The sequence below is a fragment of the Rhinolophus ferrumequinum genome, chromosome 11, assembly GCF_004115265.2.
Source record: "Rhinolophus ferrumequinum isolate MPI-CBG mRhiFer1 chromosome 11, mRhiFer1_v1.p, whole genome shotgun sequence".
NCBI lineage: Eukaryota > Metazoa > Chordata > Mammalia > Chiroptera > Rhinolophidae > Rhinolophus > Rhinolophus ferrumequinum.
In genome coordinates, this window is record NC_046294.1 from 71956879 (window position 1) to 71968921 (window position 12043).

At 40.1% G+C, this 12043-nt stretch overlaps 1 protein-coding gene across 1 annotated transcript in view; it reads right to left on the reverse strand.

The window, feature by feature from the left end:
* Positions 1-12043, reverse strand: part of TMEM123 (transmembrane protein 123) — a 69804-nt gene that overhangs the window by 30750 nt on the left and 27011 nt on the right. Inside the window, exon 6 of the mRNA XM_033118951.1 lies at positions 11666-11722. Within this exon, the coding sequence (XP_032974842.1) occupies positions 11666-11722 (57 nt within the window). The remainder of the gene's footprint in view (positions 1-11665; positions 11723-12043) is intronic.

Consider the following 12043-nt stretch of genomic DNA (forward strand, 5'->3'; position numbering starts at 1 on the left):
GCTTGAGTTTCTCGGTCTCCGCCGTTTTTCCGCAACATGAATAGAAAATCAAACCAGCCATAACATTCCCTTAAGCCAAAATTTAATCCAGAGCAAGGCCCTAAATCTCTTCAGATCTATGAAAACTAAGAGGGGTGAGGAAGCTGCAGAGGAAAAGTTTGAAGCTAGTAGAAGTTCGTTCATGAGGATTAAGGAAAGAAACTGTCTGTTGCCACGCAGCAGCCTACCCGTCTGTCTCCTTATACCTGCCCCTAAAGAAAGGAAAGTCTGTGAGACAGATCCTTTCAGGGACTTTGCTTCACCTTTGTGCTTGCATCTTATGTCTCCCTGTTTGGCCCCAAAATATGGCTGGCCAGCCAATGACGGGTAAGATTCCATGGAGGGAGCAACCCAAGCCAGGTGGAGCCGAGTGAGGACCAACAGAGAACCCACGGGGTCAATAGAGGTGGGCACAGCCCCCCACCTTTCCTGGCTAAGGAGAGCCTCTGCTTCTGGGCTGCATTCCTTCCCACTACCTGCAGGGGAAGAGATTCAATGATGTGCTCTCCATCTATTCATATACATAAAGGTTTTGTCCCTTTGGGAAGCACATACATCCTGAGACTTACTGTTCAGCTGCCTGCAGGCAAGGGTGATTGGCTGGAATCAGTTTCCTATTATAATGTGTGGGATTCACAAATCTTGAGATTGACAAGCTTTATCTCCTTTACTTCCTCACCTCACTAATAAAACTATGCATTGGCTCAGTCCTTGAGGCTGGAGTCCCTTGGCCCCGCTTGCACTCTATTCTTGGCTACTGTCTTTCTTAACCCTGTGCTGCCCTCCTCGCTCCCCACAACCCTCGTTGCGCAGGACGCGACAACTGTCTCCAAAACAAAAGTGCAAGGTGAAACAGCAGGTACTGATGTAGAAGCTGCAGCAAGTTATCCAGAAGATCTAACTAATTAGTGAAAGTGGCTACACTAAACAATATTCAGATATTCAATGTAGACGAAACAGCCTTATACTGGAAGAAAATGCCATCTAGGACTTTCATAGCTAGAGAGGAAGAGTCAAAGAGAGAAGCTTTAAAGCTTCAAAGCACAGGCTGACTCTGTTTAGCGGCCAATGTAACTTTAAGTTGAAGCTAATGCTCATTTGGCCTTCCATAAATCCTAGGGCCCTTAAGAATTATGCTAAATCTACGCTGTCTGTGCTCTATAAATGGAACAAAGCCAGGATGACCACACATCTGTTTACAGCCTGGCTTACTGAATATTTTAATCCCACTGTTGAGACCTACTGCTGAGAAAAAAAAGATTCCTTTCAAAATACTACTGCTCACTGACAAAACACACGGTCACCCAAGAACTCTGATGGAAATGTACAGTGAGATTAACTTGTTTTCATGTCTGCTATCACAACATCACAACTTCCATTCTGTAGCCCATGGATCAAGGAGTAATTTTGATTTTTATGCTTTGTTATTTAAGAAATACGCTTCATAAGGCTATAACTGCCACAGACAGTGATTCCTCTGATGGATCTGAGCAACATAAATTGAAAACCTTCTTGAAAGGATTCACCATTCCAGATGCCATTAAGAACTGCGAATGGAAATTGTCACGACAGAGTCACTTATGTCAAGGGAACTAAAATAGAGCCAGGAGGTCATGAAGAAGTTGCCTTACACTTATCCCACCTGTGAACTTCTGAATCAGCTGTGAGACCACATCCTTAACCTCACCATGGCAACGAGACCATCTGTACTCTTCATCCTGAAAGGAGCCAATCTAGTTCACCAGTCAGTATCTTTCATTTGCATAGGGGACCTAAATGAGGCTTGAACTCTTGGACTTTTCACGCTTGCCATAGAGGCACATCCTAGAACCTGCTTACTTCAGAACCTCACCACCTGGACCTAACCAATCCTTTTTAATTACTCATCACACCATGTTAGACAGCCAACAGGAAAAGTTTCCCTTGTTACAAACCTTGTGGTTTATGCCTTTATAAACCCTACCTTTCTTTGTTCCTTCTTTAGTGGTTTGAGTTGCTACCTGAATCTGCATCTCCCAGATTCCATTCCTACAAGACCCCAAATAAACTTTTGGTCAACAGAACATCTGTTATTTATGGGTGATGTCAAAATATCAACATTAACAGGAGTCTGAAAGAAGTTGATTCCAACACTCATGGGTGACTTGGAGGGGTTCAGACTAGAAGGAGTAACTGCAGATGTGGTAGAAATAGCAAGAGAAGTAGAATTAGAAGTGGAACCCGAAGATGTGACTGAACTGCTCCAATCTCACCAGGATAAAACTTTGATGAGGAGCTGTTTCCCATAATGGAGAAAACAGAATAAGCATTGCGGACAGAGTCACTTAAAATGGAGTTGGAAGAACACTGAGGAAATGGGGCCAATGCACCTCTCATTCCGGAGCTGTTACTAAGTTGCTAACCTGTTCCTAAACTCTGCTCAAGGCCAAGCCATAAACATCCTGGAACAACTGCCGCATGGACATATATGGACTTCACTGTCTCCTGATAGTATTTGCCTCCCTTTTATGTTGGAACTCACCAATCCTTGTTAACCTTGCCAGCCAGCATCCTTCATTTGCATAGAGAACCTAAACAGGAACTGCACTTGTGGTTTTTGCCTTTATAAACCCAGCCTTTCTTTGTTCTTTGGAGTTCATTTTGGGTTGCTACCTGAATCTACATCTCCTGGACTGCAATCCTTTTTGCTCAAATGCTTTTTGTTCGTTATTATGGCCTAAACCTATTCTTTGGTTAACACCTCTTTTGGATGAGCAAAGAAAGTCATTTCTTGAGATAGAATCTACTCCTGGTGAAGATGCTGTGAAGAATGTCAAAATGACAAGGATTTAGAATATTACATAAACTTAAGTTGATAAAGCAATGGCAGGGTTTTAGACGACTGACTCCAGTTCTGAAAGATGTTCTAGTGTGAGTAAAACACTATGAAATAGCATTGCAAGCCACAGAGAAATCATTCGTGAAACCAAGAGTCAACCAATGTGGCAAACCTCATTGTTGTCTCATTTTAAGAAACTGCCACCCCAACTTTCAGCAACCAGCACCGTAATCAGTCAGCAGCCATCACCATTGTAGCAAGACCCTCTACCAGCAAAAAGATTATGATTTGTTAAAGGTTCGGATGATGGTTAGCATTTTTTAGCAATGAAGTATTTTTTAAATTAGGATATGTACTTTCTTTATAGACAATGCTACTGCACACTTAATAGACTACGTATAAACATGATTTTTATATGTACTGGGAAACCAAAAAATTCGTGAATTGCTGTTTTGTGGTGGTCTGGAACTGAACTCTCAATACTTGTATCTCTGAGGTATGCCTGTACATGTTGATGAAAAATAATTCAAAGAGCAGTGGCTGCATATTTGCATATATTAAGAAATTACTGAGCGTAATGTCAACAAGGTGTTGATTTAGGACATTCCTGACTTTGATCCCCCACAAGATCAACTAACAAGTATTCACGGACAAGACACTACTGAGAGAATACTAGAACATGGGGGTAAGGCTAAAGCACTCCCTGCATCACAGAGCCTAAGACAGACCACATTGTAGCTGAGTGAGATGAGGGCTGCCGGAGTCTCAGTAAGCCCTCCTAAAAGGCCCACACACAGACTTACTCACTGACAGACTCACTGGCTCTGCGCTCCAGTGCTGGGGCAGCAGCTCAAAAGGCACCAGGGACATACAGTGACGGACTGAATTGTCTGGATTCAGAGCAAGGGCTGGAGGGGAAGCTTTCTCCCAGATGGAGGAGCTGCTGGAAGCCATTGTTTCTTTGTTGACTTCCCTCCCCTCCCAGCATGCAGATGCAGGCAGCTGCCATATCTGAGTCTCCATCAATCTAACACCATTCATTTGCCCCACCCTGATGACTCCCTGAGACCCTGCCCCACCCACTCTCAGGTACACGCAAGCTGCTTCCAGTGGCTTTTCTATACAAACAGCCTGTCTTGGCTGATGCCATGGTCTTTCCTAAAGTCTCTGAAAGGTTCACAAAACTCAAACAAGCAGCATTTGGCTTCAGCATATCCTGTACCTCTGGCTGAGAGGCCCTACACCCAGCACTAGCGACAGACAGCCTCGGATCCTGACTTGGCCTCTTGATGCACTTCCAAGCACAGCGTGGGCAGCAGCAGCGTGGGCACAGCCATCCATCTGTGGCTCATACCAGGTGGCCCCGAGCAGGGCACAGACTATGGCTGAACTTGGCCTGTGACAGGGCCCCTTCTAGGAGGCCCTGAGGCTGACATGCCCCGTGGCCAGCTTCAGAATGAGCCGTAGCATCACCCAGCCACTTCCAAGGATGACACACCCAGCACAGACTGGGCAGGCACCAGAGCTCTGATAAAATGAATCCTGCTCTGTAGGATCACTCTTGCACAACAGCTCCTCCTCTGTAATCGTGGAGAGTTCTCCCAGCCAATCAGCCTGAGGGTCAATCCCCCTATTGACGTGCAAACAGCAACAAAGGCTCAACTACAACAGGAGGGCACACACAACCCACACAAGGGACACACATGCAGCACCCAGCAAAGGTGACCAAGGAGACTGCACCACTAGGCCCCACAGGACACCTACTACTACTAAGATCACTCTACTAAGACTGGAAGGCACAGCAGCCCTACCTAATACATAGAAACAAACATAGGGAGGCAGCCAAAATGGGGAGACAAAGTACTATGTCCCAAATAAAAGAACAAAGCTCCAGGTAAAGAACTAAACTAATGAAGGCAATCTACCAGATGCAGAGTTCCAAACACTGGTTATGAGGATGCTCAATCACCTCAGGGAGAACTTCAACAAAGAGATAGAAAACATAAAAATAGAGATAGAAAACTTAAAAAAGGAACCCAACAGAAATAAAGAATACAATAACTGAAATAAAGAATACATTAAAGGGAATCAATAGTAGATTAGATAAAGCAGAGGACTGAATCAGCGATTGAGAACAGCCAAAAGGAAAAAAACACAGAACAGCCAAAAGGAAAAAAAAAAAATCTAAAAACATGAGGATAGTTTAAGGGGCCTCTGGGACAATATCAAGTGTACCAGCATTCACATCATAGGGGTTCCAGAAGGAGAGAGAGAACAAAGAATTGAAAACCTATTTGAAAAACTGACAGAAAACTTCCCTAACCTGATGGAAGAAAATAGACGTACTCAGAAGTGCAGAGAGTTCCAAACAAAAGAGGCCCACACCAAGACACATCATAATTAAAATGCCAAAGGTTAAATACAAAGAATCTTAAAAGCAGCAAGAGAAAAGCAGTTAGTTATGCACAAGGGAGCTCCCATAAGACTATAAGCAGATTTTTCAACAGAAACTTTGCAGGACAGAAGGGAGTGACATGAAATTCTCAAAGTGATAAAAAGCAAGAACCTACAACCAAGATTACTCTACCCACCAAAGCTACCATTTAGAACCGAAGGACAGATAAAGAGCTTCCCAGACAAGAAAAAGCTAAAGGGGTTCATCACCGCCAAGCCAGTATTACAAGGAAAGCTAGAGAGACTTCTTTAAGATGAAAAAAAGATAAAAAATATGAATAACAAAATGACAATAACTCCGTATCTATCAACAATTACTTTAAATGTAAATGGATTAAATGCTTCAATCAAAAGATAGGGTGGCTGAATGGATGAAAAAAAAAAAACAAGACCCATACATATGCTGCCTATAAGAGACTCACTTCAGATTGAAAGACAAAGACTGAAAGTAAAGGGATGGAAAAAGATCTTTCATGGAAATGGAAATGACAAAAAAAAAGCTGGGGTAACAATACTTATACCAGACAAAATGATTTTAAAACAAAGGCTATAACGAGAGACAAAGAAGGTCCCAGTAATCCTACTTCTGGGTATTTATCTGAAGAAACCCAAATGATATTTCGAGGGGACGTGTGCATCCATATGTTTACTGCAGAACTGTTTATAAAGGCCAAGATATGAAGGCAACCTGGGTGTCCATTGATGGGTGAGTGGATAAAGAACAGGTGAACACATATATGAGTTCTTCCCTTCTGCAGCAGCTTAGATGAGCCTGTGTTGAGTGGAGTATGTCAGACAGAGAAAAACAGGTGCAATGTGATTTTGCTTACACGTGGAATCTAAAGAACTAAATAAACAAAACAGAAAAACTCACAGAACATTTTGATGGTTGCCAGACGGGAGGGGGTTTGGAGGGGTGAGTGAAAAGGGGGAAGGGATTAAGAAGTACAAATTGGTTGCTACACAGTAGTAATGGGGATGTAGGGGATAGCATAGGGAGTATAGTCAATAATACTGTAATAAGTATGTATCATGTCAGATGGGTACTAGATTTATCAGGGTAATTGACTAGAAGGGGGGTTAAAGGCAGGGTTAAAAAAGTGAAGGGATTAAGAAGTACAAATTGGCAGTTACAAAATAGCCACCGTGATGCAAACTAAAGCATAGGGGATATATTCAGTAATGTGGTAATAACTATGTACAGTGCCAGGTGGGTACTGGACTGGTCAGAGCAATTGCTTCTTAAATTATATAGATGTCTAACCACTATGTCGTACACCTGAAATATAATACTGAATGTCAACCGTAGTTGAAAAATTAAAAAGGAGGGGAAAAAAGGGAAGGGGAATAAAAAGTCCAAAATTCCAGATATAAAACAAATAAGTCATGAGGATGTAACATACAGCATAGAGAATATAGTCAGTAGTATTGTGTTAGCATGGTGTGGTGTCAGATAGTTGCTGGACTTATCATGGTGATCATTTCTTTGGGTATATAAATGTTGAATAACTATGATGTATACCTAAAACTAATATAATATTATATGTTAGCTATATTTTAATAAAAATCTTAAAAAAAAAAATAGCATGAGAGTAATTGGAAAAAAAAGGGTCACTGTGGCCGGAGTGCAAAGAAAAACACATTTAATTTTTACTTGTGCCAGGGGCTCTTTTAAAGTCAGGTGCTTTACATGTTCTATCCTACGAGATGGCTATATTACTTCATCAGCTCAATTTTACAGAGGGAACTAGGGTACAGAGAGGGTAAGTAACTTGTCCAAATTTACTTAATAGCAATGCAAATTTTCCCTTTTTATCGTTCCCAAAATACAACAAAGCAATGCACACTAAAACTAGTGAATCAAATTCATTGTGGAGGCAAAAAAAAAGCAAAAAAAAAGCAGTCAAACCAGTTCTTACTGGTTAGGTAATAAACTAAAATTGTCACTTTTCAACTAGTCGTTTTCATGTCATAAGATGTAACCATAGTGAAATGTTTTGTAATAGAAGGTTAGTTCTCATTTTAAGAAACTGCACTTATGTAGTTAAGTTTGAGCTTAAAAAAACTAAAAAAACTTCGTGTAAGTAATCTGAATAATGATTAAAAAAAGACTTTGCTATAGTTTGCTATAGTTTCCAAAATTGCCATAAAAACTATACACTATTTTTATAATCAGAAAAGAAATGAATAAAAAGCTAACAAAATGATAAGCTAGTAAATGAGAAACCTAATTAAAAAATGGGCAAAGGACTTGAATAGACATTTCTCAAAAGAAAACATACAAATGACCAATAAGCATATGAAAGAACTCATCAAAAAAGCACATCTTTACTCATCAAACAAATGTAAATCAAAACCACAATGAGATACACCCACTAGGGTGGCTAGAATAAAAACGTTATATAATAACAAATGTAGATGAGGATGTGGAAAAATTAGAATCCTCAGACCCTTCTGAAGGAATGTAAAACAGTGCAGCCAACAGTCTGGCAGTTCATTAAGCATAGAGTTACCACATGAGCCAGCAATTCCACTCCTAGGTATATACCCAAGAAAAATGAAAACATGTCCACATAAATGTTTATTAGCAGCATTACTTATAATAGCCAAGAGGTAGAAACAACCCAAATGCCCTTCAGTGATGAATGGATAACCAAAATGGCGCATAGAAACACAATGGAGTATTATTCAGCCATAAAAGGAAATGAAATACTAATACATGCTACAACTTGGACAAACCTTGAAAACATATTAAGTGAAAGAAGCCAGTCACAAAAGACAACACACTACATGACTCCATTTATAGGAAAGTCCATAATAAGGAAATCTAGAGACAGAAAGTACATTAGTGGTTGCTAAGTGGTGGAGGTGGGTAGTAGATAAGGCAATGATAGCTAAAGGGCACTGGGTTTCTTTTTGAGGTGATGACAATGTCCTAAAATTGACTGGTTATACATATCTGTGAATATGTCTTTTCTTAAAATGTGTTTACCTGGTTTTGAAAACAAAAATGTATTTTAAAAATGTTTCAGTCTTTAATTTTTCTCTTATTTCTGTTGCTGTTTTGTATTTCTCAAGAGTTTCTGGGACTGAACTGTACAGCTGACAGGAATTAATTGTATGATATCCTAATTATATCTCAATAAAACTGTTTTAAAAAAGAACAAAATATCTCCAAAATCAGTATGAAAATATTCTCCACTCATAATTAAAGAAATGTAATGCCAAACAGTGAGACTTTATTACTCAGATCTCAGACTGGCAAATATTAAAATGTTTGGTATTTCCCAGTGCTGTCGCGGTTGTAGGAAACAGGTACCTTTAATACTGACAATGGGAATAAAATGGTATAATTTTCTTGGCAGAAAATTTAGCAATGCATCACCAATTAACAAGCATACACCGTTGACTCAGCAATTTCACCATTAGAAAAAGCACCACAGGTGCCCTGGCAGAAGCATTCCGAAACTGACCAGGAAGGATGCTCACTGCAGCATGGCTTGAAATAGCAGACTGCAAATAACCTGAATGTCCACGAATAGGGAACTGGGTGAATGAGTTATGCTGCGTCCGTACCATGGAATACCAGGCAGCCATTACGAAGGATGAGGTGTAAGTGAGACCAAGTAGGCAGAGAACAGGGTGCTGAGCGTTATCCACTTACGATAATAAAAAGCATATATACTATATATGGATTATGCTGGGGAAGGATGCATGTGAAACTGGTAACCATTTCTGGCCTGAGACACTGTATGAGTAGTAGTTACAAGTGAGGTGAGATAAGAAATACAACAGCAGATCTTCAGGTGGAAATAATGAGTCTGGCTTTTAACTGTTGAAGTACATTGGGGAAAAGGACTGCATGGGGCTCAATAAAGAAAGGAAGACTGGTATTGTGCATTTTACTATTTTCACGTACATAATGTTTAGACTTTTTTATCATGTGGTTTTATTCTACAATAAATTTTAAACAAAACTGCATATTAAGAAAAAAAGAGTGACAAGCAAAATGATGAAGAGCCAAAGAGTTAATGTCTGATATTAATTACTATTTAACGACAATCAGTACCTCAGACAAAGCCTCTTCCTAAGAACTTTATACATGAGGGAGAGTGACTCTTGAGAAATCTTTACTCAGTTACTACTCATCATGATGAGGTAAGTCTGAATTTTAGTTTCAAAGAAGTCATGAGAGTCCAGAGCTAGCCTGCCAGCTTTCTGTGGAAAGGGAGTATTTAGCGGAAAAGATAACAAAAAGAAGTGTCATCTAGTCAATCCCAGTTGAGTGCACTCTCCTATTCACACTAGAATTCAGATTCAACCAGGACCCACTGTATCCCCAATGTGTGCTGGACCCTTCACAGGTTTTATAGAAAGACAAGAGGAACCAAGAGTCAGGTAGCTGGCTTTTCTGCCCTAGGCCTACTTTTCCGGGGGTAGGTGGGGGCGGCTACATTTTATCTTCTATACATCTTTTGTTTTACCTGGTTTTGAAAACAAAAAACGTACTTAAAAAATGCTTCAGTCTTTAATTTTTCTCTTATTTCTGTTGCTGTTTTATATTTCTCAGGAGTTTCTGGGACTTTTGCATGTTTTCTCAGTTCACATACTTCCCCCACTGTTTATCTCTCCATTCATCACGACCTCCTCTTCCCACCCGCCTCCACAAAACGAAGCCAACATTCACAATTTTCTGGGTTTTCCCAGAACTCATACAACAGGCTGGTGACTCAGCCTCCTATCTCTAACCCTTAAAATGACTTAAAACGTTAAATGTTCTTGTTTATAGTTCACATCACAATAAAGTACAGCAGCAGTTCTTGGTCGGAATTGGAAGCATTTTGTTGGGCTCCTAATTACGACTTCAGGATAGAGGCGAACTTCAGGAAAGAAAACAGCAGGGCCGTTCCATTATATTATTGTACTGCTGTCTTGGGGATACAGAGAACATGCAGGGTCACAGTGATTAATGAAGTTGCCAGAATCCACGTTTCCGACCTCCTCTTCTAGAGCCTGCTCTACTATGTTTTTGATGTCTCAAAACATAACTTTTAGATCTTAAATACTGTATTTGTTTCCTAATTTCCTTTATGTATATATAATAATGTAACTGAAGTCTGGACCCACCATTGCGTGCCAGCCACAGCGACCTGCCTGTGTTCCTTGGACACAAGAGGCTCACTTTCAGGGTACCTGCATCAATTATGCCTCTGCCTGGAATGCTTTTCCCTCCGGTATCTGTAGGGCTGTATCCTGTCAGTCAGGTCTCAGCTCAGATGACCCCACCTCAGAGAGGTCCTCCCTGCCCACCCAATCAGAAGCAGCCCTTCAAGGTTACTCTCTACCACATTCCCATCTACCGGGGGTGCCAAAAAAATGTATACTCATACACATTTTAAGAGATGTTACCTATGCTCAAAGCAGTTCTCCATAATCAGAAGTATCTGGATGCCGATAGTAACCTCTTTGAGCACCTCTTGTAAATGCAGGAATCAAACGTGACTTGTATTCATCTGTTGTTATTGGTATATATTTAGTATTACAATTGTAATACAGTTTTCCTTTCTTAAAATGTGTATACATTTTTTGGTATCCTCTATATGTGTGTGTGTGTATATAAAGGGTGTATATATATATGTACCCTTTATATGTATATATACATAATATATATTTATATTTAAATCTTGTTTATGTATTTTAAAATCATCATTCCAACCAGTCAACTCTGAAAAATAAAGACAGTAAGAACATAACCTAAATATTGTTTACAAGAAATATGCTCTAATGGTTTACTACTGATATTTATGACATCAATCTGGTTCCCATATCTTTCCAAGCTACTAAACTCAGAATTCCAAGTACGAAATCTATTTCTTCCAAACTAAAAGCACAGGGAAAGTGTCTCAGAAAGCAATATGGTGGGGTTGAAGTCTGACTGACTATTGAAATGTAAGCAGGGTCTACTTAGAGTCTGCCAAGGCAAATTAAGGCTGCCACGGCTGACCAGCTTGATGTGACTTGTTTCACCAGCAGACTTACGTATTCATATTTCATATCTATAGGTAGAGTGCAAGACCATTACACCTAAAAACGTGCTTCAAAACTCAGTATGAACTTCTAATATGCTTTCAGTTTTAGACTGTATTCACATCTTTGCTAGACTAAGAAAGGCTGTCCATCCAGTGGATTACCATTCATTGATGGCAGCCCTTGAGGAAGGCTTTAGGGATTCATGGATGAATAACTGATGGTTAAAACAGGGCAGTATACAGCTTTCATGTACTTTCCTGGCTGATATTACTTTATGTATCCTAGACAGATGAAAATCCGTTTCTTCAACCTTTTTAAACTCACCTGTTGTTTCAGTAGAGGGGTTTTCAAGTAGTATGGAAGGATTTCTGCTTGAGGATCCTATAAAAATAAAGAAATACCCTGTGATTAAAGCACATTTAATATTTAACTAAGAACTCTGGCAACATATTGTGGTGGTGATATGGGGGAGGGTAGATTATTCCACAGGAAGCTCTACTTTTGCCACTGTTGCTATGAAACATAAAACTGCCCAAATACCACATGACCTCACTTATATGTGGAATCTAAAGAGTAGAACAAATGAACAAACTAATCAGAAACCGTTTCAGAGATATAGACGAAAAACTGAGGGTTGCTAGATGAGAGGGGTTGGGGATGAGGGAGAAGGTGGGGGATTAGAAAGCACAGTCGGTAATCACA